The sequence below is a fragment of the Lasioglossum baleicum genome, chromosome 10, assembly GCF_051020765.1.
Source record: "Lasioglossum baleicum chromosome 10, iyLasBale1, whole genome shotgun sequence".
NCBI lineage: Eukaryota > Metazoa > Arthropoda > Insecta > Hymenoptera > Halictidae > Lasioglossum > Lasioglossum baleicum.
The window spans coordinates 2265819-2292839 of record NC_134938.1 but is presented as its reverse complement, the minus strand read 5'-3'; the positions used below and the strand labels follow the sequence as shown (position 1 = coordinate 2292839).

Below are 27021 nucleotides of genomic sequence, written 5' to 3'. Positions count from 1 at the left end.
TGTTATACTATTTTCAACCTATTGAACATATTACGAGAGAAAATTAATTTTTACGTCATTCCGATTTATTGCAATTCAGGTGGAAATATCCGCTGTCTAATGATTATAATTATACGTGTCCCAAATCTCCCTAATGCTGCTTTAAGAAATAAAGAAACTATAAAACATGCATGCAACGAAATATCAATGAAAACGTTAACAAAATTCGCTGTAAACAACGATCGTGCTTCAAGTTGCTACACACGGGATTCTATCCCCTGAATGTTTAAAGTCTTTCGAACAATTCGAAGAAAGATAGTCAAGTCCATTCGAGGGCCCTGGTGCTCTAAGCTATCCTCGTGAAAAGAAAATTCGTTCTATCGCGACAGTGACGCCGGTGGCTCAAGGAAAAGGTGTCTAAGGTGACTGAGCTTGTAACTTTTCCATATTGAATATCGGCGCAATTTAGCGGTATCGGGCGTGGGGAGCGTCTATTAAATCGAGGATTCCTGGGCTGAAAACTAGGTCGTCTAGGACGATCAACGTTTTCGTGTCAAGCTTCCGTGTTAATTCGATTGAAGGTAGCAGGGCCGATTAATCGGGCCACGCACGGTCCCCGAACGGCTCGCGGAACAGATTCCGGATGACCCCGTGTCAAAAATACACAGCGGGGCTAATGAAACTGTATGGAAGAATGGAGTGGTTTCGGTCGGCTGTAACTACTTGTGGCAGTACCCTGTTGCTGGGAGGTGTTACTGTATCGATCACTGAAAGCGCGTGTTACCAACACGCGCGCACGCCGTTCGAAGCTTTCAAGACGTTCCAAAAACACCATATCCGAGGAGGACAACGAAATCGTAGAAATGAAATCGTCCCGCGCGCGTCAACCCGTCTCTGTACACCTCGGCTGGATCGGTTTCCGTCTTCGCTCGAAATCGCTCGGCTTCGACGAAACGTGGAAAAAAAGATTAAAGATTCGCACGATTAACCAAGGAAAATAAGACAAGAGAAACAAAAACCGGTAATCGTTTTTTCTACTTATATACGTAAGAGAAAACGTCTTGTCTCTGCTCGTCTCTCGAGAAATAATATGTATACACCGGGATATATGTGGAAATAAAAATATTTATTCAAATGTAAATAAAGAGGTGAAAGGAAAATAGAAAATATAGGTAAATTTGTGATATCGTTGCTGCGTAATTACTAGACTGCGGATTTTTATGCATAAAAGCATTCGTTACAAAAATGGGTAAGCACAATTTAACGCAGTGAACATATTAAAAAGATTTACAGACATCAGCGTATTGGCTTCAGCGTAATCAGATAATTAAAAGAAGAAAGACATTTTTTATTTCGCTCCTGCGTCTTGCAATCGGTGCAAACAGTTTTTATTTTACATAAAGATCCGCAGTCTAGTAATTACCGAGTGGTGTACCTACAACGTGCAAAAATAAAATTGTTAATTCAGGCTCGGTACTCGTCGGAAAACTCGTAGCACGTAGCACGTAGCACCGCAGGGTTCTTAAACGGATTACATGTTCCTATAAAAAAAAACACAAACGTGTACATACAACAACTGAAAATTGGAGAACAGTGAAAGTAACGACAGCAGAATAATATAAAAGAATTTAAACTTAATACATATATGTATACATATAGAAAAATATGTGTGAATTGTTGAACGACACTCGGAGGCCGTTCGAAAAAACCGCGAAAAATATTAACGTTTGATTTACACACAGAAATTGGCCGATCGCGGTGTCTTCAGCTGTTCGTAGAACATTTTTCAATGAAAAAAATCCTGAACACCATTTCGAAACACATTTTCGATCGCGTTGCCACTTATTTTGACGTAACTGGCTCCGAAGTGGGTTCCCTTTGAATTTCCGCGAATGACGTTGCGCATTTCGGTAGAAAAGCTTTTTCATCTGGGTTTTATCAATGAAGTAGCCAGCCGTTGCCGATGGCTTTCATTCAAATATGACACACACGTATACGGTTTTACAACGGAACACTTTTATGCGCGGAAACGGAATAAAGTCGTGGCGATAAGCTTATCAAGATCGACTGTACATTTCAAGGGAAAGTTTGCCCGGCGACCGAACAATCGTGACACATAAACTATGAATAGAAAATAATCGGTTATTCTTCGGAGTTCGAGAGAGAAAGAGAGAGAAAGGGAGGAAAATGAACTGGCCGGGTTGGGTGTTTACGATTGCGAGGGGCGAACTTACATGAAAATAATTGGAAAATATATACGAGTACGATTTTTCCCCAGTACGCTGGCCGGTGCGACATTGCCGTACGAATTCGTTGCGACGTCTCTACGGAACTGTTATCGTCTCTACTCTACTGAAATTACAGAAAAAAACGTGCTTCTATTTTGTACAGTGACGTGCCTTTAAACTACACAACTTCGAGCCGAGTCGGCGCTACAACTGACCAAGCTTTTCGATCGTTCCGACCAACTCCCATAGAATATGAAACATAGAGTGGAGGCTCGCTTGTCTTCCGGTTTATCGGACGATCTTCGAAATCGGATTTGCTAATGAGCCTGTCACGAAATAAGCGACACCGAGCCCGTGACACGACTCGATATCGAATTCTGATGCCTTTATCATACACCCCGCGACCACATATTTTCATTTGCATTATTATCCGTTCACGCGATTATCTCGGACAATGCTTGACAATATCTAATCATCTTGACAGCTTAATCCTTCTTTTCATATCTATGCTTTTCACATTTTTTTTTAATCTATCCAGGAACAATTTGCTCAGAAGTAATAACACTTCGTTTTTTTTATGAAACCATATATATATGATTTTACGCATTATTTACTAAAATATATTAATGTACGCTTTTTTGAAATTATATTTCTGTATTTAATACTTGAATAGCAATTTTTATATATTAGTATTTTATAATTTAAAAAAAGAGAAAATTGTTACTTTACATTTTTTATTTATTTGAAACATTGTAAATAATAATATACTGGAATATATAAATATTGTATAGAATATGTTAGAATATACTAAAAATGTAAAAAACGTATTTTTTAGTAGGTATATCGTATACTTTCGGCATGATCGTACATATGTAAATAGGTATTTATTATTTGCATTTATAAAAATAAGATAAAAGTACACAGCAGTACACAGTGCAAGTCAGTGCAAGTGCAGCTGTTCCATGGTTGTATAAGGTTGAAGCATCACGTAAGCACCGTAAGCACTGGTAAGCACGTAACCTGTCTTTTGTTATCTCGAATGTCTATATGGATTTAGTCTAAAATATGAGATACGTATGAATTTACGACATTAAAAAAAGGTCGAGACAGAAGCAGACATGGAAGGACACGATGAAGATGATTTAGAAGATCTGAATTCGACTGTTTGTACTCTTCCACCAAATGTGCAGAATGTTATCGAACAGGTTAGGAATCTGACAAGCTATCAAATTGTTTACAGCTGTCATCTCAATAATACTTTTTACAAACCATCAAGTTTTATTTACGTTTTTGTAATAAAATTAAATCACATATATTGTCATCGTAATTGGTTCAAGTTCACAACTGTCTATTATAGTTGTCGTTGTCGTGTAATAAATTCAAAATTTATGTCTATAGTTTTCTTTTCTCTGTCGAATTTTACATATGAAACTATTACATCTATTTTGTACCATTAGGTTCTGCCTAGCACCGATCCATTGGACCAACCAAACTTTAATGTAGTAGACTACATAAATTCACTGTTCCCGACGGAACAGTCTTTGTCGAACATAGATGATGTAGTAAATAATATGGAATTAAAGATACGTACCATTGACAAAGAGATACGCTCTGTGGTACGTGGTCAAACGAACGTGGGACAAGATGGGAGAGCAGCATTGGAGGATGCGCAGAAAGTCATAAAACAATTATTTGTACATATCAAAGATATAAAAGATAAAGCAGAACAATCCGAAGAAGTGGTTAAGGAAATAACGAGGGACATTAAACAAATGGATTTTGCCAAAAGAAATCTCACTGCTTCTATCACTGCTTTGAACCACTTACACATGCTCGTAGAAGGTGTAGATTCTTTAAAGTATAGTGTCTTGACTTCTATCGTAAACTTTTACTATTAGATGATTGCATAAGCTCGTGTCCAACCTGAAAATAAAATTCAATGACCATATAATTGTTTTTCTACACTCCGCAGTGCAGTACAGCACGTACTTACGCAATCATCTGATATATTTATTGTAACTAGGCAGATTAAATATTCCGTTACACATCTATCTCCTCAGGGTGTTGACAGAAAGGAAACAGTACGGAGAAATTATTTTACCGCTGCAAGCTGTAATGGAAGTAATGCAGCATTTTAATAGTTACATGGATATACCGCAAGTGAAGCAGTTATCCGACGAAGTACATAATATTTCAGTCACAAACGTTCACTTAGAATTTGCTGTAAATCTTGTTAATTAACATTCCAACTCGCAGGTGCGTCAAATACAAGTCGAACTGGCCCAACAAATTACAGCAGACTTCAAGCAAGCATTTTCTGGTCAAAATCCAAAATATTTCAATCAATTGACAGAAGGCTGTTTGGTGTTGTCCATATTAGATCCTAAAGTCAAGTATGTATAATTGGTCACAATTTGAAGTACTATGCAAGTTCAAAGATGATTGCGATAATTCACCCTTTTTCCACAAGGAAGGATCTGCTTACCTGGTTCGTAGGTATACAATTGCAAGAGTATGCACACTTGTTCGAAGAGAATCAAGACTTTGCATGGCTGGATAAAATAGATCGGCGATATGCGTGGATAAAGAAGCATTTGCTCGACTTCGAATCGAAATTCGGGACGATCTTTCCACAGGACTGGGAGATCTCGGAACGAATTGCTGTACAATTTTGTCACGTTACGCGTGAAGATCTGACAAAATTAATGCACAAACGACGGTCAGAAATAGATGTGAAACTATTGTTGTACGCGATTCAAAGAACTAGTAACTTTGAGTCACTGTTAGCAAAAAGATTTAGTGGCATTACTTTGGAGAATATTGAAGCGGCAATTAAGAAAACTGTCAACGCGGATGCCGCGGACAAAGTTTCAACTAATCCATTTGAAATAAATGAACAGGTAAAGTATATTTAATTATACAGTAAAGTCCCCCCCTTCTAAGTCCAACGGAGGCCTCTCGAGCTTTGCTGTTCTTTTCTACGTTCTATGTACGTCTTAGATTGGGACTTTGCTGTATATTTTGCAGAATATCCTTTCACACAGTGTATAAGACATATTCATTCCATAATATATTAGGTGCAGAATGAGAAACCCAAGCCATCGCCATTTACCAATCTCATTGGAAGATGCTTCGAGCCATATCTAAGTATTTATATAGAAAGCTTGGATCGCAATCTAGCAGATTTAATGGAAAAATTTGTATCAGATTCGAAAACACAACCCCCCGGTGCCAGAGAATTCGATGGTATCGAGGGACCTAGTAGTGTTCTATCATCTTGTGCAGATTTGTTTGTGTTTTACAAAAAGTGTATGTTGCAATGCACACAACTCAGTACCGGCTTGATTATGCTGAGTCTGTCTGAAACGTTTCAAAAATACCTGCGGGAATATGCTCTAAAAATACTTCAAAATAATTTACCTAAGTAAGTAACAGAACTACAAGTACTATCATTAAATAGTACGTCTATTAATAGTACATTGCGTCGCGTCATAATTCGTCTGTGACCTTATATACATGTGGTTACTTATATATTTATGTGGTTATTCGGTGGTATTTGATGTTGTATGATCTGTTACAGAATTGGAGGTAGTGCAGGGCTTGCTACAAGCATGAGTAGCATAACTCGTGATTTCCGAGATCTCTCAACGTCTGGTTTCATACAAAATTTCCAAAGTTTTTTGAAAGAAGGTGAAACTACTAGATTTAGCAAAGAAGAACAATCACGTATATGCTGGTAAACATTTCACCTCACCGATTTTTTATTGTCGCTAGGTGGGCGACTAAAAGAAAATATATTTTATTATCTGTGTATGTTATAGCGTGTTAACAACAGCTGAATATTGCTCGGAAACAACAAAGCAATTAGAAGAAAAATTGCGAGAAAAGACGGATAAATGTTTTGCTGAAAAAATTAATTTGTCTCAAGAACAAGATATTTTTCACAAGTATACACACACATTCCATATTATTTACTGACCGTTCACTAATTTTTCTTTTATTAATAATTGGATAACTTTCTTTCAGTGTCATATCAAATTGTATTCAATTATTAGTTCAAGATCTAGAGTCAGCATGTGAATCTGCATTGACTGCGATGACGAAAGTATGCAAATTTTATTACTATACTCTACCGTTTCAGTATATTTACATTTATCATAATTATTATTTCAGGTTCAGTGGAGTGCAATAGAAGTTGTTGGTGATCAGAGCAATTATGTTAATACTATTGTGACGCACCTTCGGCAAACAATACCTACTATCAGAGATAGGTTGTCTGCGTGCAGAAAGTATTTTACTTATCTCTGTGTGAATTTTGCAAGGTAATATACACTCTTGATCCTTTGTACTCTGCTAATTTCTGTTATAATTATTTCGATACGTTAATGATCTTTCCATTTTTCTGCAGCTCGTTTATAGTTAAATTAGTGCAACAGCTGTATAAATGTAAACCTTTAAATACCATGGGTGCGGAACAATTATTGCTAGACGTGATTGTGTTGAAGACTGCTCTCTTGGATCTTCCAACAACAGGTTATCAAGATCAAAGAAAACCACCAGCGGCGTATACTAAGGTAACGTTTGTCATTATCAGTATACCTATGACTATATTAATTCATTTGTTATTGTGATCAGGTAGTTGTAAAAGGCATGGCAAGCGCTGAAATGATACTCAAAATTGTAATGTCGCCAATTGAATCTCCAAAGGATTTTGTAAAACAATGTAGACTGCGTTTTCCGGATCTAGAGGCACAAGAGTTTAAGAAAATTCTAGATATGAAAGTAAGTATCTAATTTTGCTTTTTAATTGATGTACAGTAATGTTTCCGACTAAACTTGTATTTAGCATATCATAACTCTAAATTATTTATAGGGTTTGAAAAAAACAGAGCAAGCTCTACTAGTTGAACAATTCAAGCAACCTGAAAATGCGGTTTCCTCGCATGACGCGAAGAGTCACATTATTCAGGACAGTCCAGAACACGAAGCTGGACGAATAAAAAAACTAGAAAAATTAATAAAGAAAAGAATATAAGCATTTTTCATAGCAAGTCTTATATTAAATTGTACATATTGAATTGAAATATATCTATATAAAATTTGAATACTTGTTAAGAGCATCCTCTCTACACTCTATACCTTACGCTCTATCTTAACATTTATTATTAAAATTATTTAAAGGTCACGTGCCATTTAGAACACAAACGAACTGTTTTTCATTCTTTATTGTTATACATTGTAAACAAACCCCCACGAACAGGACGATGTTAACCCTGTTTCTGCGCAAGTTCTTTCGCCTTAGCTTTCTCTAGCTTAGCTATCCTAGCAGCAGATTTGCTACCCAAAAGACCACCGCCCCAATGACGCCTGATTTCATCATATCTATCATTGAAGTTTACCTTCACGGCTTCGACCAGTTTAGCAAAGTTGGCCCTGTCACCAGAATCCACCTGTTTACGTAAACAACATGTTATCAAAAAATTGAGGACATTGTAAAAAAATAGAGATATTAGTAAGAATAAGTCAGGTAAATATTAAATAGATATATCACAAATATTATCATTGGATTGGCTCTATTTGTGTTCATCATTTGCAATGTAGGTACATGCATAAAATAAAAATAATGTTTGACAATGTGATTGTCACAAAATGGACACGTACAATTTAAAGCCGTGGACGAATTAAGAAGATTTAAGGACTGCTGTGTATTAATTTCAGCTTAATAAGACAATAAAAAGAAAACAGAAATTTCTATTTGGCTCCTATGTATTGCAATCGATGCAAACATTTTTTTTATTTTGCATGAAGATTAGCAGTCGAGTTATAATTATTTTTACCTGAGTTATAGCCACTGTAGCACAAGTTTTACGTCTGACGAGACGTCCCAAACGAGCTTTACCCTTTATAATGCAGTATGGTACACCCATTTTACGGCAAAGTGCAGGCAGGAAAAGAACAACCTGTAAATAAAAACAGTATGATAAACATCGTTAAATAAATTACTTGAGCCATAAGATTATTTATATATTTTTCTCAGTATGTCGTTTGTCATCTTTCGAATAGTACCGATTATATCAAATATATTCTCAGGTGAAGAAATTCTGTTAACATCATTGTTAAAAATAAAATGGCTAATAAATTATTATCTTAATAGACAGGAACGCCCATTTATACCTCGATTGGATCCACATCGTGCGCAATCACAACAAGTTGGGCTTTCTTCTGTTCGACGAGCGTAGTAACTTTGTTTGTCCCACTGCGCAGTACATTGGGTTTCTTTGTTGGCGCGTCTTCCTTCTTGGCAACTTTTTGTTCTGCTTTAGCCTTCAGCCTCATTTTTTTCATCGCTGCAGATTCAGGCCTGTACTTCTCCATCATTTTGAATAACTGTGTTGCTGCAATAATTGAAAAAAAGTGAATGGTTAGTGCGAGACATTACAGCGCTAATATGTATTGTTAACTTCCTCAAAAAATGTAAGATTAGGATTTAGCATCTACCCTGTTTATATTAATTTAACTTTATACAACGATATATACTTCATTATACTTCTAAAAGTAACAGCCCTACTTTCAAGTCCTTTAATTTATTTTAATTGGTTTTTAATTACAAACCTGTTTGCTTGTCTAGCGTTTGTGTGAACTGATTGATCGGTGGCGGTACTTTCAACCTTTTTTGGAGCACAGCTCTTTGGCGCTGGATACGAATATATTTGGGCCATTTGACAAAACGACTGAGATCACGAGCAGGCTGAATATCCTGTCCTGAGTATCAAATTTAGCTCGTTAGCATAATGCAAAAACATCGTCTATCAACTGGACGTAAACAGCAATGTCTCCTCACCGATTCCAAAATTGCGGGTGCGTTTCTCGAAGAGAGGATTCGTCTGTTTCTTGGGTTCAACTTTCTTCACTGCCAGTGGGGCAGCTGCCACCTTCTTCCCCACCTTCTTCTTCGGCTAAATAACAAAAAGATTTTCGTTAAAAACCGTAATCAGAAACTACTGAAAATTACTACTCGTGGATAATTCTGTATAGGTTAGCAAGGTTGTGGTTAATCAGAGAATTTAAAACAATATTGTTTGTATACAGTTCCATGCACTCGTATTTTCGCAGTACAGAAAAATTATTGTATTCATAACAATTTACGAATTTCGTGAACGAGTATGTATTCTACAGAAAGAAAACATATTTATTTATTCCATACGAACGAATCCAAGACATGCCGAATTTGAACCATTCGAATTCATAACAGTAACATGATCCGGCTTAGAAATATTATTTGTATTCGGCAATGTAATAGATTTACCTTTTTTTGGACCATTGTTTTCAATGAAAACTTAACGGATCCTTTATATCGCAACGGATATAAAAGTTTGTACTTCGCTTAACACGACGCGAAGTACGGACGCCGAGAACGTAAAGAACGATTTTTCTTGCAGCGCCACCACAGGCGACAACAGCGCCACTTGACAAATATCGTCGTGGAGTAATTGTTCCTAGATAGTAAACTCATGGCAATTCGTTTCTTATTCCGAATCACCTATCGGATTTCAATTGGAAGTACATACACACATGTACAAGCACAAGCACCGACAAGATATATTATATTTTTTCTTCGGAGAACCCTCATTATGGTGCGTTTACTGATCGCTTCCCGCGAAAAGTTTCCCGCGAGTTTTAGGACGCGGGTCATAAATTTCGAGCGGGTCGACGGACCCGCTGTGCGTGGCACAAAAAAAGGTCTCCGAAGTATCGTGAATATATATATATATATGTATATGACTGTACTGTGTTTCGTCTCTTGTTACAACAACCTACTCTGCGACGACAGCATGTTGAAAATTGTGAAAATACGCATGCGCCGGTTGACCAGAATTCGGGGTAGAGTGGAGAGCAGTGAGCAAGGGCCGCGCGTGCGACCTACGCGCCTCCAGTTTAGACTAGACGATTTTCTGATGAGAGACGCGTATGACTCGAGCAACATCTACGTCAGTATTTCGTTGTATTTCGTTGTGCGTCGACGATCAGTCTGCAATACATTCCTGTCATGAACGTTGCTGTCCGGTATTCTAAAGACTTTCGTTCGTTGGTGTGCTCGTGACGGTATGTGATTTGGCTGGTTAGTGATCGCCGACTTATCGTTGCATTTCCTTCCGTCCACTCGTCGATTCTGAGAAGCCTCACGTTTTCTATTAGAGCGTACGTTTAGAAACGTTAGCCACAGGTAACGACAGCATGCCAAGGGTGCTCTTATTAATTTACTTGAAATATTAATTGTACTTCAAACGCGCTCATTCAGCCCTCTCAAAACTAATGAGATTTCTACAGAGTGTGTCGAGTTGTTTGCATTAGCACGTTGCAGCCGTCATCCGGCATTCTGTTAGCGGTTACATACCGACAAAACTTGATAAACTCTATGACATTTATCATTCGTTCAATTTAAATGAACTATCATCGTGGAATATGATCCAGTCAAGTTTTCAAAATAATTGTACAGTTGCATGTGCAACTGATACGAGCGAGGGTGAATTGTGGTCGTAACGAAATTTTAGATTACAGTATGTATTTTTCAATCGGCACTTAGATCGATATATTTATGAGATAACGTTGTCAATACAATGAAATTCGTTCACTTTACGGATCGCCGCGCAATATTATCCCAATTGTGAGGCTCCCGATTCCATTGGTGGATTAATCAATCGGCAAAGTAAACGCGTGCTTATGTTAGTAGCGGAAAACTCATTAGTAGTTTGTGCAGAATAAAAATTTTCCACTTGAATTGCAACAAACCGGAGTGACGTAGAAATTTATTTTCTCTCTTAATATGTTCAATAGTAAATTGTAATTTTTTAATCTAGAGTAAATTTGCTCACTGTCCTCATTTTTCATCTCCATTGAATTATGTATGTAGTTCTTTTTGAAATACGAGATTTTAAGTTAGATCTTTTTTGAAATACATGATTCTAGGATGCAGTGATTCTGCGATCACTGTGATAAATCACGGTTAGTGATTTCGCACGCCATCACTAATTGTACATTTTAAAGAATATTTGATCTCTTCGAGTGAAAAGATTTTTACTGTCAGGTAGCGTATCGATCATTGGAAATGACGATCCGGAATATTTGCTGTATCGGTGCTGGGTACGTTGGCGGTCCTACTTGCAGTATCATAGCTTTGAAGTGTCCGCTAATCAAAGTGACTGTCGTGGACAAGAGCAAAGAAAGAATCGCCCAGTGGAATTCGGATAAGCTGCCGATCTACGAGCCCGGTCTGGATCAGGTAGTGAGGATGAGCCGCGGGAAAAATTTATTTTTCTCCACGGACATGCACACCGCGATCAAGGAGGCGGATCTCATATTTATTTCCGTGAACACGCCGACGAAAACGTTCGGCAACGGGAGAGGAAGAGCGGCCGATTTAAAGTATGTCGAGAGCGCGGCCAGAATGATCGCAGAAATTGCGACCGGGGACAAAATAGTTGTCGAAAAAAGTACTGTGCCGGTTAGAGCGGCGGAGAGCATAATGAACATACTGCGTGCCAATCACAAACCAGGAGTTTCGTATCAGGTAATGTTACAACCATATTTTTTATTTACTCAAATTTTCGCCTGATCAATCACGCGTTGCGGTCACGTGAGTTTTCATTCACCCCTGCGGGAATCATCGACTTTGTTAGATAAAATTTTACTCTAAACGGGAAATACAGTTTAAATACACTTTAAATCGAAAAAACTTTTTTACGAATGAACCAAACGACTTCAATTTCTCTGTAAGGCTAGAAGAATTAGTTGAGTAAATGACATCTAATAAATATGTTGAAAAAAATGCATATGTATATCTTTTTTAGCTGGGTCAATAACGAAAATTTCAAAGATGTGTTTTGTAAATTCCTATAAATTATATACGTTCTGAAAGTGTCATTGAAATTGGTTAATTGGTTTACGAATTATAAACGATCAACGGTGGTAAAAATTGGAATTTTTCATGATTTTCCGAGTTGAAAATGGAAATCAATTTTTCTTTGCTCTTTTGTAGGTATATTACATATCTATGTATTATTGAATATTTTTATATTCAGAAAAATAATGTACACTTAAAAACGCAATGTTGGACTAATTCCTCAAAAATTGCCGTTGCATACAAGGAGCAATGGCGCCGAATTGAAATGAGTACTCTTCTTGGTGTTTTTGTGAACAGGATGCGCGGTGCGTTCCGCTGATTTATTTTTAGAACAGCCTATTATAAACAATTGGTCCTCGAAGTAACTCTGTGCTGATACGCTTATGGGCGGTCAGCACACGTGTTCCCCAAATGGAACTACGGGGTTTCCGTGTACCACACATGCCAACTGTTCAAACTTCCGTATCGAAAAGCACACAGATAAAGATGATTGGATTTACCCGTTTACAAATAATTGAGAAAGTACGCTATTCGTAAAACTAATATTACGTTGAGCTCTACGTGAATTACATTTTCTTTTTTATCTGCAATTTTTACGTTAGGTAGAAAAATTTCCTATCGCGTTCAACGAATTGACAAAATTTTCAGGCTGTGCTGTCACGATGGAAATGTAATCGAACCTAAAATTATCCAAAAGGAGCCAAGGCAGCTCAACAACATTTAACATGAAATTTAAAAAATTTATTACCATCCATATTCATTGCTTCTCTTTTACTATGTTCCAATGTTTCAGCTGACGTTACTCATCATATTTTCAAAACAAAGAAAGGATTAGGTGGAAAAACTGATAGATATATGTATATGATAATTGTTGGTAGGCATGCTTGACATTTAAAATCAAATGCAAACATACTACTGCTGTAACGATTTCTGCTGCCAAAGTCGTTTGATACGTTATACTGTGCGATAAGAATTCACGAATATCGAGTACAAGCACGAAATGAATTTAGTATTCGTGATAGTGAGTTATTCAGAATGTCAGAGTACATAACTAATTATAAGAAAAAGAAATAAGCAATTCAGTTAACATAATTAATTATTTGAACATTGCCGAAGAAATGGAATATTTAAAAAAGTATACTAATCTATTTAGAAGAATTGGATAAAGGAGGATCTTTCATTTATGTACTGACGAAATTCTAAATTTCGAGGTCATCAAACTTTACTCTTACAAATATCGAAACATTCCACTTAACGGTTCTATCAATTAGTCGCTCTTAGTTGGACGTTTTGAGGTGCGACAGTTTGCCAAAATCGACTACGGTAATGATCCTTTCCGCCATGAGTCAGCGACCGAGAAACGGTCTGGCAATTATCTGATCTGGGAAGGTATAATATAATGGTAGTATAATGTAGCCAGTTTTAGAATCGTACAGAAACATTAAAAGTAAACATTAAAATGATATTAGAAAATTTATGGAGTCCGGACAACACTTTTTAACGATCTACATTCAATGTCATTATTCAATTATAATGCAGCATCCTAAATAGCTTACTTCTGATTAAGAATAATAAGTATATTAAAAGCTGAAGGCTTTCTTTTTCGAAAGTAACGACTGCTGAAACAAAAACATTGAGTTTCCTATGCATTTCAAATTTTAACGATGTCTCGTGTAAGCCGAGTAATAAATTTTCTATACGTATTCACAATTCTTATCAGGATGATAAGAACATCGCCAATATATTATTTGCAATGTCGTAAAACGTGTGACAAAGTCATTATTGCACAGTGTAATATTAAACATATTAACAAAGAAAATAAACTTCTATTTGACTCTAGTTTGTTGCAATTCGGGAAGGAAATTTTGATTTTGCATAAAGATTCGCTGTCTACTCGTATCCCTTGGGTCGGTTTATAATGAGCGCTCCGAGTACTCGGATACCCGGGATAGTGAGAGTTCTAGTTGGCACCTGTTGAATTAACACCGGTCGCGTCCGAGGCGTCCGAAGCGTCCGCTATCCAGCGCGGCACGGCGCGGCGGGGCGGCCGTGTGATCATGACCCTTTTTTCTCTCTTTCCGGCCGCGTTTTTACATTTATCACGCGCCGCTTGATATCGTACGTCGGTGCCAAGTCGGATGTGTCGCGATTTCGATCAGGGTAACCTAAGTAGGAGAAAAAAAAACCGTCATGTTTTCATTTCAGATTCTGTCGAATCCGGAGTTTCTGGCGGAAGGGACCGCGATCGAGGACCTGCTGTGCGCAGACCGAGTTCTGATCGGCGGCGAGGACTCCATCGAAGGTCACGCCGCTATGGAGGAATTGTGCAAGGTGTACGAGCACTGGATCCCACGTGAAAACATCTTAACGATGAACACGTGGAGTTCGGAGCTATCGAAGCTGGTGAGAGCAAGTCCATGTTCCGAGAATCCTGATAGCAATGCGCGCGACGCGATGTTCAAGCACAGGTGTGCAAACCGGTAGACTCTCGAGCCGCGAAAAAGTCCTACGTCAAATACTGCGAATCAAAAGTTAACGCAGACATGTCTCGAAACATGTCCACTGTTCTCTTAGCACACATATATCACTTTAGAAATGTGCAACGACGTGTATAAATCTTTGGGTGCTTAAATTAGCCCACGGTAAATCTTTGACTCGGGTCATTGGCGCAAATAGTTGACCAGAATTTGTGTTAGAACCTTGTAGATCCGGTTATGTAAATAATAGAGGTACATACAGAATATGTGTACCTTATTAATAGACAGGTACATCAATAGGCAGTCTACTCCTCACTGTTTCATCCAATTTTTCAAATTTATCTATGTATCTAGAGTCTAGTCAATAATTTAGGCATCTTCATTTTCTGTAGAATGGCGAAGTCAGAATGTTGAATGCTCTTCTACCGTCTACACGCAGTATCAGTTAATATCGGGCAAACTACGAGAAGATTAAATCGAGGCTACTGGCAACAAGCACACTTGTGTAAATCGGTAGCTAACAAAGCAAATTTGTCAGTGTCTTTCGTGTATTTTTAAGAATACGTGCACCGATAATGGAGCCATCCGGAGGCCAGATCGGTTAATTGCATGTCGAATTTTTCGACATTTTACTGTCAAAGCAATCGACCAGTGCTTAACCCCTTGCCGTATAATTTTCTTTGCAGTTACAGTGATTAAAACATATAAATTTTTAGCGATTAAAACTAAACATTTACAATTAAAAAAGTATTATACATATATGTATATGAGATATTATATCATTTTCATATTCATAAAAATCATATATGTAGAATGGAATTACTCCAGATCGAGAGGAATGTTTAATTTTCGAGTTAAAAAATAACTCCGAGTGCAAAGGGTTAAATAATGATTTTATGAGAGAACGCGGTTTGATTGTTCGAATTTTGCTGTGCAGTGTACGTGAATCGCCAGGCGTTCTGAATTTCGGCTGCGTGTCGCAATGTCGCGTCGCGTGGCATTCTCTTGGAATTAATGTTTGCCAATTGTTCGCGTGGTATGTAATAGGCAGGCCGGGGTTGCGCAATTAGGTGAAAATTGAATTTCAATTTTAGGCCGCCAATGCGTTTTTAGCGCAGCGCATATCCAGCATAAATTCGCTGTCGGCGGTGTGCGAGGCGACGGGCGCGGACGTCTCGGAGGTAGCGCGAGCTGTTGGCCTTGACTCCCGAATAGGATCGAAGTTCCTTCATGCGTCGGTGGGATTCGGCGGCTCCTGCTTCCAGAAGGACATACTCAATCTGGTGTACATGTGCGAGTGCCTCAACCTGCCGGAGGTGGCTGCCTACTGGCAACAGGTCATAGACATGAACGAATATCAGAAGTCAAGGTTCTCCGCGAAAATAATCGAATCGCTGTTCAACACCGTTACGGACAAACGGATCTCTATGCTAGGGTTCGCCTTCAAGAAGAACACCGGCGACACGCGTGAGTCACCGGCCATTCATGTCGCCAAGACCCTGCTTGACGAGGGTGCCATGCTTCACATATACGATCCCAAGGTGATTTTCTTTAATGAGCTTCAACGGTGGCATCGTACAGCCAGCCGCGGGCCGCGCAAGGCCTTCAGTTTATCACGGCAAATATTAACCCTCAACCGGACACGTGATTATCCATCAATTCCCTTTAGAAACGACTAAAACTAGGAAATATTAACAGACGATCTCAGAATTTATTCTTAGTGGTTAGGGGTGTGCCCGAAAATGTGTGGACCCCGATGGTTGGGACGAGTCTCGATATGTACTAGACAGCTGATTTTATGCATTTATGACAAAAACTAGTAGGTGTAATTTGTAACAGTGAAAATATTCGAACAATTTAGAAATACATACTGTTAAATGGAAATACTGTATTATTTTCGATTTATTTAACATAGTAGGAAAGAAAATAAATTTCTATTTCAATCCAATTTGTTGCAATTCAGGTACCAAATTTTTATTTTGCATTAAGGTCCGCTGCCTACTTGTAACGGTAATCGAGTACTGAGAACCCTGAAATTTTCGAGAAACCCGAAACCTTCGAGAATCTCGAACATTTTCGAGTTCTTGCACACCTCTATTAGTGATATTTCTCTTATTGATATCATGGCAGATCATCTGTTTGAAACTATCGTTGGCAAGAAAGTAATTTCGGTATTTTAAGGTGAAATAAAACCGAATTTCTTTATTCAAACGATGAACTTTAATCAGTAAAATATTTTCATCTTTAGTCTTTTTTGCAAAAGATCATCGAACAAAAGCGGTAATATCTTATTCGTTAAAGTTCATTGGTCGAATAAAGAAATCGGGCTCTATTTCACCTTAAAATACCGAAATTACCTTCTTGCCAATCCAATAGAAATGATACAAAACCTGCAAGCGCGAGTCTCGTTTTCCACATTATTTAATCTGACAGTTCTCTATTTCGCATAGCCGAGCACCCTATGTAAAATCGAGACTAGACTATAGCCTATTTTTGAAAAAGGAGATCCGATGTTCACCACCAGTAATAATGGCTGTCCACCTCACCAGAATCACTGCAGACCAGGGCTGTATCGATAGCTGGAGCAGAGAGGTACTTGTTCCGTTAAAATAAAAAACAGGAAAATTATTATTTTTCCTCGTTGATAGAAAACGATGTCAATAAAGCCATACCACGAAGAGGATTTTATTGGTATGGTTTCGTTTGGTATTTTGATGTTTGGAGGAAGGTGGAGAGCTATTGTGATATGGTGGCCGAATGCAAGGTCTCTTCTTTCGAAACACAGAATTGAAGTTGCATCGCCGCGCCGGTACACGTTGTGAAACATTCTGTGTAAACTCCTTTCATTTACCTTCGACGATCGAGGACACGTCGAAAAACTATTGATGCGCAGAGTGGTTGAAAAGGATACAGTGTAATAAATGGCGAATAGTTTTTATACATGAATGGGTAAAAACATTTCAAGGATATCGGTTCTTCTTTACGACTCTGCTTCTTGTAAAGTGGGCTCGAGCTCCTCTATTTCTTGGAAATTGATACAACAACTAGAACTTGTTAGATGATGTCATAAGTATTTATTTTAGATCAGTTTTATCTTTCGCGTGTTATCTACAAAAAAAAAAGAAATGGTAAAAACATAGACGGAGTTTTCATCTTATACGATTAATTTTCTGTGTGAACTGCTCTACAAATTCACAACTTGATTCGATCTAAAATTTTATACTCTGCACAAAAGTTTAAATCTTGTGTTTTAACAAAAAAACATCGTATAACTTTATATACGGTAGAAACGATTAACGCTTCAATTTACTCAAGTGATCTTTAGGAGTTCGTTAGCTTTGCAAATATTACCATGAATAGACATTTCTGTGATGATTTGTAATTTGTGTGTGTTTTTCACGCAGGTTGAAGAGAATCAAATTATCGAAGATCTGACAGATCCAAGCGTGACAAATGATCCGGAACACGTAAAAAGTAGGATCAATATTTACAAAGACGCTTACAGCGCGACAAAAGATACGCACGCCATTGTCGTCTGCACAGAGTGGGACGAATTTACAGTAAGTAACAATTTGCAGTAAGTAAAAACTAGTTCTTCACGAGTATAATTCACGCATTCCCGATTTCTTTTTTAGGAGCTGGATTTTACACGAATTTATTTTAACATGATGAAGCCAGCATATATTTTTGATGGTAGAAAGGTGTTAGACCACGATAAGTTGCAAAGAATTGGTTTTATCGTTCAAACTATTGGGAAGAGAATTACAAAAAGTGGCGATATCAACAACGTGGGGTAGCCAAACTCAAATGCGAATCAAGTTGAGCAGCAGAAGACTTTCACAAATCTATTTCACCGACAATTATGCGATTGTTTTACTTTTAAAATCTACATCTACATACATACATATACTCTTGTTTGCCACTGCACAAGAAGCGATCAACGTGGCAATCATTGTATAAACTATTTTCTTATTTAATAAGTTTGTGAGCATTTCCTACTTACAAGGATTTTAAAAGTAGAACATCTGCACTTGTATCCGACGTGTTCTGGAACAGAAATAATTAAGTGGGGGTTAATTAGTTAGTAATGTTATAATAGACCGCGCGATAAATACGTTTCGTTGACGTATACAATAATTGGTGACATGAGTTGCATCAAACGTTTGTATAAACATTTTACATAATTTAATAGCACGTAGCGAATGAATTTGTCATTACATACTTTGATTAGAATAATACAAATCGAAGCAGAGAGTGTTTGTAACTTTCCGTTAAAAATATGATGCAAGTTCTGTCGAATGGATCAAATTGATCATGGGCATTTACACTGCGAAAAGAAATACTGCAGAAAAGAAGGAAGCGAAATTTTAAATATCTTCTTTTTCGTGCAATATATTGTATACATGCCAAAAACTTTACAATTATAAGAGTGTTTAAATGACAGTACATTCCTGCAGAATTGTACTTGCCTAGAAACGTTTGCATTTTATTTGTAAGGTATCGCGGTAAGCAGTTTTAAGTTTTACACGCGCCATTATTATATGTATAGTTGATACGTCTTTTTTCGATAGCCTTTTTGCATTTTGGAAAAAATCTCGTGTAAGGCTCTATTACAAATTACGAATCTTGTTAGATAATATTTTTACACATTTAAATGATTCCTACGAAATGGTTCCGCCATTTCTAAAATACGACGACGAAATTATTACTGAAGTGGCTCTTTCTTCAGTGACGAAGAACACTTTGGTGTTAAAGTATTATATTTTTCTTTATAAGAATAGTAATAAGAATGAAAAGATGAAAAGCATAGCAATAATGCGATTGTTATCATTGATATGATTGTTCGTGAAAACGATTTTAAGAAACGCGCGAATGAGTACTAATTCGTAATAAAATTCGTAATAATTTTACAAATTGTACATTCATTGTATTCGACATCATGAAATTGTTATAAATTACGTTTGATCGTAAATTTATTTCACATGATATACATGTCTTTACTTTCATGATTATATATACATCAAATTTATAAATAAACGTTATTCGAAATTGCGCAAGGGGTCAAATTCATTCTCCGCTCTTATGTATGTGAACGAATGTATTTATTGTTTGAATCGGATTCAAAAGAAAAAGGTAAACCTTCTATTCATGCTTTATTTAATTTTTCATTTATTTAGACCTCGCATAAATACAAAAAGATACGTCTGCGCACCAATAAAAAACTTTTCAACCTATTTTTTGTTTAAAATGTGTGTGTTGCAATAAAATATCCATACAATTCTTCAATTATTCAAATACCACACGTTGCTTTATTTTATAATTACTTCCATGGCTGTGATCATTTTTGATATAACATTACCTGAAATATCATTTCAAATAACATGGTGTCTAAATAATTATTTGAGACAATTATGAATTTGTGTTCGAAAATTATAGCATATGACTTGATTATTTCGTTCGAGCTTGTTTTGTAGCGACTCCCTTTGGGGTGCATATTATTTTCAAAATTGTTTCTCTTGTCAAATTCGAAATGATTATTTCAAATAGAAATTATTGCAAATTAATCAATATTTTCATTTAATTTCAAACAACTCTTTTTGATTTGCATTTCGCCCAGGTCTGTGTGGTACGACAGGCCGCGGGGCGACTGGCTAAAAAAAGTCGAAGAAGACCTCGGATTCGTCAAGGCCTGACGAGAATTGTTTACGGCCCTGGCGGAGAAGAGCGATGGCGCCGCTGAAGGGAACTACTTGCCTACTTGCCGCAGAAGCAAAAGTACAGGCAGCAGCGGCGGTAGTAGCGGCGGCAGCAGTAGTAACAGCACGAGTCGGCCGTTCTGGATTCGTTGTAAAAACTCTCGCGAGTGTTCCGCGTTCCTCGTGACAGTTGTGTACTGACAGTGGTTTCGTTTTCGTAGGAGCGTGTCAGACATCCTCATCGTCAAAGTGTGGTCGTGATGTGATTCGCGCCAGCCCGAGCCATTCATCAAGGTGCCAGTGAATCGTTCGGTGTGCGCCGTTTATTTTTTTCCTTGTCGCGCGCGCGTGTCCTCTCTTTCTGTTGGCAAAGAGGGATAATAGGCCGGGCCTATCAGCAGCAGTAGGAAAATGGCGGCTCGCCTTGCGCGATGTAGACGACCAGGGCCAACGACGTTGTTCTTCGTATGACGCGTACATAAAGGTACGAGGCAACCTCCGAGGCAACAAAATAACCTAAATATCGTGTGATCGGCCGCGTACCTTATAGCAAAGTGTGCACGGTGGTTTAAACGCGTGTGTTCTGATCTTGTTGTCGGCGCGGCGAAACGGACGACTCGTCTACAGTGAAGTAAGAAAGAAAGAAAGAAAGAGAGAGAGAGGAGTCGTGCGCCACGGTGAAAGAGAAAGACATTGTTAACGCATATGCATTATATACACGGCGATTTGTGATGAGAGCGGGACGCGAGGAGCAAACGAGAGACAACGCGACAGGCGAGTAACGAAGAACCACTGTGTGTTCCGTTCCGTGCACGCGTGTGTGTGTGTGTGTGTGTGTGCTCGTATGAGAGCGAGCGGCGGTCGCACCGGTGACAAGTGTTCCGTCGACGGGGAACTTCGCCTTATCCCCGAGTCGACAAGAAGATGATATTACAAGGTCCGCAGGAGGACCGTCGTCTACGTCGTGCGTACGTCGATCGAGATCCTCGTGCCGCCGTTTCCTGTCGTCGCCATTGAGCTACGGCCGTTTTCGCAAGAGAAGAGTGTGCATGCCGTGAACGGCGCGCGGCGGGACGATCACCAGCAAAACCCCGAGGGAAGATGAGAGGCGCGTGCGACGGCGGCATAGCGAGCTTTCTCGCTCTGGCGCTCCTCTGTTTATTCCACACGTCATGCCTTGTGGATGGTATGTAATGCTTTTACTGCACATTTGCTTGCGTCTCTTTTCCGCCGACCTACCCGCCCGTTCTTGTTCCTTTTTCGCGTTCCCTCGGTCATCTGTCTGTCTCTCTTTCTCTCCCTCTTTCATACCCCCCCTCTCTAGCTCTCTCCCTTTTCCCTATACGTCTGTTCGTTTACCTGTCTGTCATTCTTTCTGCTCTCTCTGTTCGACCATCGTTCCCGCTCTTTCCCTCCTCGTTTCGCTTTCCGAACCGCGTAACGTTGCGTAAGCAACGCGGCACAACACTGTGTGCAAAAGGGCCGATTAATCTTGTTGTGTTTACGAGGCTCTGCAAGTATGCGGAAGGGTACATTTAACCCCGCAGCGGTCGCGGTCGTAAAAATTTGTTCGGAGGTCGCGGCGTATCCGAGAGATACAATAACATAAAATCTCTGCTGCCACTGATCATTTCTCCGAAAACACTGTATTATTCTGAACCTATTAAACGTATTGAGAAGGAAAATAGATTTGTATTTCACTACACTTTGTTGCAGTGGGTGGACAATTTTTATTTTGCATAAAGATCCGCTGTCTAATAATTACTCATTTAAATAGGAACGGCGAATAATTATAAAGTTACAACTCAGTGGGTATGTCAATCCATGAATTCGTCAAATGATTTTATCATTTATCGCAAATTATATTGCAATGCTCAAGACGTACGTAGATACCTGTCACAAGATTTACACGAATATCTTGGAGACACGACGGAATATATTCAATGAATTAAATAGGATACCATAATGGTCACAACCGACGAATATAGCGGGAGAATGTTGAAACGACAGCTACTCTTTGTGAGCAAGTGCGTTATAAAGTTATAACGCTTCTCTTGAACAATATCGCACCCCTAGGTGAATACCGTCACAACTGAAAAAATACGAGATTTTAAGAGACAGGATACACAAAATTCTAATTGCATATATTTTTTTGAATTGTGAAGTAACCGTAGCTAGATACTGCATTTCTTTCAACAATTTGTTAGTGTTCCTCTCAAAAGATTACAAAACTTCTCCGAATGTCCATTCTTTGCTCGCTAATATATTAATTTATAGTCTTAAAATGAGAATTTTTGCAAATATGTTAAATACGAAACGTTTTTAATAATCTATGTATTTTGGTTGGCTACATAAGGGTTAAACAGATATCACTCGTCGCGTAACCCCCTGCCGTATTTCATACGAAAATTAAATTAATTTATGTTCAATTAAATTATTTCTTTATTATTTCTCGAAATAAATTATTTGCCGTCAAATGTTTATGTATACATATTTACTGTTTCTGGACTCTATTATTACTATGTATGTTACTCTTCCAGAAAGAGAAGAAAGAACTACGCTTCTTAGCTCCTTTCCGTATCGTTTTCTTTACAGTTACAGCGATTAAAACGTCATCTCCAAAAATGTCGTAGTAGAGAAAAGAAAATTTCTATTTTTCGTACGGCTATATTTATTTTAATGCTTACATATTGGCTACTAGACAGCGGATCTTTATGCAAAATAAAAATTTTCCACTTGAATTGCAATAAAAATCGGAGTGACATCAAAATTTATTTCCTCTCTTAATGTGTTGAATCGTTGAAAATGCTATAACAATATTTTTAATTTCACCTAATGTGTTTTTAATGTTTTAAATGACACCCACTCATTTTTGTCATAAATACATAAAATTCGGCGTTTATTGATTACAAACGAATCGATTTCATGTAAAAAGAAATGCGCAACATTCATATTTGTTAGACTTTGTTTAAAATCTTTATGGCGAGCGTGACTCGTTAAAGTACGTCAAGGGGTTAAATCGTCCAGGACTGTTTAGAAGGATAATTTTTTGAGTTGTGACGACTTTCCTCTAGAGGTGCGACATGTAGAATTCGATTTTGTATGTATCTGTCGGATCAACCTCGATCTGCGGAGGGGGTTAATCTCTGCGAACCGTACGAATTCCGTGTACCATGGACAATTGACCTGCCTTCTTTCGTTTGGTTTTTTTATGGAAAGATTGTACATATTTAACGTTTCGTTTTTTCCCTATCTCTCTCACTCGCCCCCCCTCTCTCTCTCTCTATCGCGCGCGCGCGTTCCCCCTGTGTCAACCGAAACGTCTTATTGAACCGAGCAAAGTAGTCGACCGGAACTCGCGAATCTTTCTTGCATGCTGCTCTTAACGAGCGTTCCCAACAGCTTCGTGTCGACCGGTCATTACGATCGCTACATTATGATTATATTAATCGACGTGCACCGCGCGCCTTTAATTTACATTACGTTTATAACACAAAATCGGATCTACTATATTCATTGGCCCGATAAGTGACGCTTCGCGTCGTAAACAGGTAGCATGAAACCGCTAATTGCATGCTTCAGTGCAATTTGCTTAGTGATCGTTCGAATGCTATTATACGCATGTATTGTACGTTAACCATAAACCACATTGTTTTATTCCCGGCATAATGTTCTCGCGAATTATCCAGACATTACTTGACCCGAGTAGTTACCGTTACATGCCGGTTGTACATACATATATGTTTTTCGGATGCCAGCAGTTTGAACCGTTGGAATATTCAATTAAATAAAATACTTTAATGTATGTGTTCACTCATTTATTTCTTTTCAAATAATTTTTGTTCGCGTTTGAAGTTATGGTACTGTGAATAGACAACCGCAGTTAGAATGTTGAGGATGAAAATAGCTTCTATATCATAATTCCGACTAGGCCGAGAGAATTCTCCTGCAATGTTGTACGAAATTTTCGCACGTATTAAAAGTGATAACGGTTTGAATTGCCCATAACGCATCGTAACGCGTGTCAGGTGCGTAAAGCATGTCAGGCGTTACCACAGCACAAGTATTCGTTCTATGAACAATTCAAACCGTTATAACTTTTAGTACACGCGGCATTTTGAAAAATGTTTGCATCGGAAGTTATTCGGTTTAGCAGCGGCAACAACTTTTCTCGTTTACGCCGCGATGGTGTACGTAACAAAAAAAAACTGAGCTGATCTCAAGACGAGTTGAAAGATGTGGTACACTGATAGTATTCTTTAGTAGCGCAAGGGCTTATTGTTAGTAATTTCGTAATAATATCGATATGGTAATTCATAATAGTAATAAGATCGATGTGAGAGGGTCCGCGAGTTCCGCCAAAGATCATTCCTCGCCAGAAGATAATGTTCGCAACAATGTATCTTCCGGTCCAAGGGAGTCTGATAATAGGAAGAATTTATATTTAGCGAATCGAGTTTCCAATCTGCTCTCAGGGCGTGGGCGTATCTCTCTCGAATCGCGGAGGAAATACTCGTGTAATCTCCGGGCCTAACAATACGCCTGACCGAGTACAGATTTATCCCGGTAGATAATAAATTCCACGGTTGAATTAACACGTGTTACACGGCGCTTCGTGAATTACAATTTCGCATTTCGCCGAGCGTGGGTGTATCTTCCTCTGCTTTCCATTTCCCCCGTGTAGGCGTGTCTTTCTCCGTTCCTTAAGTCGCGGAGGAAACGGTCGTGTAATCTTCTTAATCCAACGGTGTATTTAACGCTTCTTCTTCTTCGTCTTCGTCTTCTTCTTCTTCGCTCGTACTTTTTTGAGAGCTTGTAGTACTACTAATTACGCGGGAATTGCTATACGGGGCAATTAAGTCGTTATTTAGGAAATTAACGCGTTCGAGGATTTTTCATCTCTACGAGGATATGGGTTAGAACACTAGTTTCCATTTTAACACTAAACCTACTACATATGAACCACTAGTGATGGAGTGATTTATCAGTGAAGGCAGAATCATGATCACGGTCGTGATTCCAACTTCATTCACGCCGTGATCTTGATTTTTTAGTCTAAATAAAATCAATCTTGTCATTTTTATAAGGGAACATGTATGTACCAGTTACTTTTACTTTTACTTTTACGCGGGGTATACATACTCGCGTTTCCAGGATTGCAAGGGTGTGCGGGATGCGCCTTCTCATTTCTCGATAAAGCAAAGACACAACCCTACTCGTGCTAGTAATTATTTAATCATTTAATGTATGTATAAGGTAACAAGTAGATCGATTCAATAATGAATTACTTGTTAAACTGTGTAAAATTTCGTACCGGAAGATTTATTGTCGCCACGTGGTCGATTTGATCGCATTAATTGTACATAGATTGCAACGTCATTGATACACGCGTATCCGCACACAAGGACGATGATCGCTCGCGATGATTTAAGTAAACTTACGACAGGCCGTTACGACATAATTGTTTTGTTTATGATCGGAAAAAGTCGGATCAATAATTCATAGATAGCCTGTTGATCAAGTACTGGTTTGCATTTATTAATTAAAACCATGGAATCGCCTACTTTTCTTGTTGATCGAGGATCGAAGATTACACTGCAGAAATTGCATATCCTCAACTTTTGATTTATCGTAGGAATTAATGAACGATCCTGGATCTCCGGGGCGGGCGTAAAACGGAGTGTTCAATTAGTAGACTAATAAATATGTATACTGTTACCGCGATAGCGTAAAAGTTTCTAAAATAATCTTTTTCTGTCTTTATTTTCACGATTTCTTAATGACTCGCGGACGTATCGCTAAAAAATAGGTAAGCCGTCGGTAATAAACACGAACCGTCAAAATAAATTATACATATGTACTGTGTTTAGTAGAGGAAAGGAGTCTAGGCAAAACACACACACACCATCAGTATTTTTAATATTGTGCGAGCCGCTAAATCAAGCCCGTTGTTTATATTATATACAGGTACGAACGATTACCATCTCATTTCTGGTTAAACCGTTGGTCTGTGGCGGTGATATTACATACTCGCCCAAAATAGATTACGACGAAAAATCGCTTTTTTGTGTGTCCACTGATCCTTCAACTTAATTAAACATCGTTGTGCCTTTCTCTTTTATAAAATTATCGCTGCGCGATTACACAAAAAATGCTGTCTTCTAACTGTTTCTTCCTTCTTTTTCTTGTGAAGAACATAAATCATATGTAATATACAGTCACGAACAATCGTATTGGCACAGTATTAAATTAGCTTTTAATTAGTTGCTTGGAAATGTGGGGAAGAAACTGATTAAGCAAATTAATTCAATAACATCATACTATTAAGTGACAAATTATAGTACATATAATTTAAAACTAGCTGTAACACTTTTTCTTTTAATGATACATATGGCGCATAATAACTGAATTTAAGCTCGTAGCTAGCTTCTAAATCAATAATTCTACATTCTTAAAATTAGCTTTTTCAGTTAATTCTTTAGTTGATTTTTCAAAAATCGGTATGCGTTCAACGTAGAGGAATTACTTTACTCTCATTTCTTCGTATTTCCTCAAAACTATACATACATACATACATAGCGTAATGGTAATTGGAAAAGTATAAATACCCGACAAAGTTGTCACATCATAGATTTTCAAGTTCCGACAATCGTGTATATAAAAACATGAAATTCTAGGCGTTCAGCATGGTTATTCTACCAATAAATTCTTTGTATCTAACAAAACTACATATTATCTTC

At 38.0% G+C, this 27021-nt stretch overlaps 5 protein-coding genes and 1 long non-coding RNA gene across 11 annotated transcripts in view; 3 read left to right on the top strand and 3 right to left on the bottom strand.

Annotated features, from left to right (window-relative positions):
* Positions 1–2439, bottom strand: part of LOC143212836 (cell adhesion molecule 1) — a 29825-nt gene extending 27386 nt beyond the window's left edge. The window contains exon 1 of one of the 3 annotated variants that reach the window (XM_076432052.1): positions 2214–2439. In XM_076432052.1, coding sequence (XP_076288167.1) covers positions 2214–2277 — 64 coding nt within the window. In that variant the 5' untranslated portion in view covers positions 2278–2439. The other 2 variants (XM_076432053.1, XM_076432051.1) reach the window with 2 other exon arrangements.
* A 617-nt stretch (positions 2440–3056) lies between these two features.
* Vps53 (vacuolar protein sorting 53) lies at positions 3057–7352 on the top strand. Its single transcript, XM_076432044.1, has 14 exons — positions 3057–3214; positions 3308–3412; positions 3665–4065; positions 4268–4388; positions 4464–4600; positions 4678–5107; positions 5285–5631; positions 5788–5943; positions 6029–6154; positions 6234–6312; positions 6381–6529; positions 6616–6781; positions 6843–6989; positions 7081–7352. Exons 2-14 carry the CDS (start codon positions 3326–3328, stop codon positions 7240–7242), a joined length of 2508 nt encoding a protein of 835 aa, XP_076288159.1. The 5' UTR covers positions 3057–3214; positions 3308–3325; the 3' UTR covers positions 7243–7352.
* A 65-nt stretch (positions 7353–7417) lies between these two features.
* Rpl7a (ribosomal protein L7A) lies at positions 7418–9673 on the bottom strand. The gene is made up of 6 exons (XM_076432055.1): positions 9514–9673; positions 9049–9163; positions 8820–8969; positions 8382–8602; positions 8045–8167; positions 7418–7657 (listed from the first exon to the last, which is right to left on the bottom strand). The coding sequence occupies exons 1-6, from the start codon at positions 9526–9528 to the stop codon at positions 7475–7477; spliced, it is 807 nt and encodes a 268-aa protein (XP_076288170.1). The 5' UTR covers positions 9529–9673; the 3' UTR covers positions 7418–7474.
* A 403-nt stretch (positions 9674–10076) lies between these two features.
* On the top strand, positions 10077–21377 carry Sgl (UDP-glucose 6-dehydrogenase sgl). Its single transcript, XM_076432049.1, has 6 exons — positions 10077–10431; positions 11293–11775; positions 14314–14511; positions 15680–16126; positions 17990–18145; positions 18221–21377. Exons 2-6 carry the CDS (start codon positions 11314–11316, stop codon positions 18380–18382), a joined length of 1425 nt encoding a protein of 474 aa, XP_076288164.1. The 5' UTR covers positions 10077–10431; positions 11293–11313; the 3' UTR covers positions 18383–21377.
* LOC143212839 (uncharacterized) lies at positions 17370–20571 on the bottom strand. Its single transcript, XR_013009791.1, has 3 exons — positions 20340–20571; positions 18589–18632; positions 17370–17693 (listed from the first exon to the last, which is right to left on the bottom strand). It is a non-coding gene; the product is annotated as an uncharacterized LOC143212839 (long non-coding RNA).
* Babo (TGF-beta receptor type-1 babo) overlaps positions 21332–27021 on the top strand; it is a 46516-nt gene continuing 40826 nt past the window's right edge. For all 4 annotated transcript variants that reach the window (XM_076432047.1, XM_076432046.1, XM_076432045.1 and 1 more), the window contains exon 1: positions 21332–21467. In XM_076432047.1, coding sequence (XP_076288162.1) covers positions 21383–21467 — 85 coding nt within the window. In that variant the 5' untranslated portion in view covers positions 21332–21382. The remainder of the gene's footprint in view (positions 21468–27021) is intronic.

Excerpts from the sequence above, each read along its gene's own strand:
- Vps53 (XM_076432044.1), top strand. The coding sequence starts at position 3,326 with ATGGAAGGACACGATGAAGATGATTTAGAAGATCTGAATTCGACTGTT. Across the intron at positions 4,066-4,267 it reads GAAGGTGTAGATTCTTTAAA|GGTGTTGACAGAAAGGAAAC; the intron begins GTATAGTGTCTT and ends CTATCTCCTCAG. Across the intron at positions 4,389-4,463 it reads TGAAGCAGTTATCCGACGAA|GTGCGTCAAATACAAGTCGA; the intron begins GTACATAATATT and ends TCCAACTCGCAG.
- Rpl7a (XM_076432055.1), bottom strand. Across the intron at positions 8,168-8,381 it reads ACGATGTGGATCCAATCGAG|GTTGTTCTTTTCCTGCCTGC; the intron begins GTATAAATGGGC and ends TTTTATTTACAG. Across the intron at positions 7,658-8,044 it reads CTACAGTGGCTATAACTCAG|GTGGATTCTGGTGACAGGGC; the intron begins GTAAAAATAATT and ends TTACGTAAACAG.
- Sgl (XM_076432049.1), top strand. The coding sequence starts at position 11,314 with ATGACGATCCGGAATATTTGCTGTATCGGTGCTGGGTACGTTGGCGGT. Across the intron at positions 11,776-14,313 it reads AACCAGGAGTTTCGTATCAG|ATTCTGTCGAATCCGGAGTT; the intron begins GTAATGTTACAA and ends TTTTCATTTCAG. Across the intron at positions 16,127-17,989 it reads TTCACATATACGATCCCAAG|GTTGAAGAGAATCAAATTAT; the intron begins GTGATTTTCTTT and ends TTTTTCACGCAG.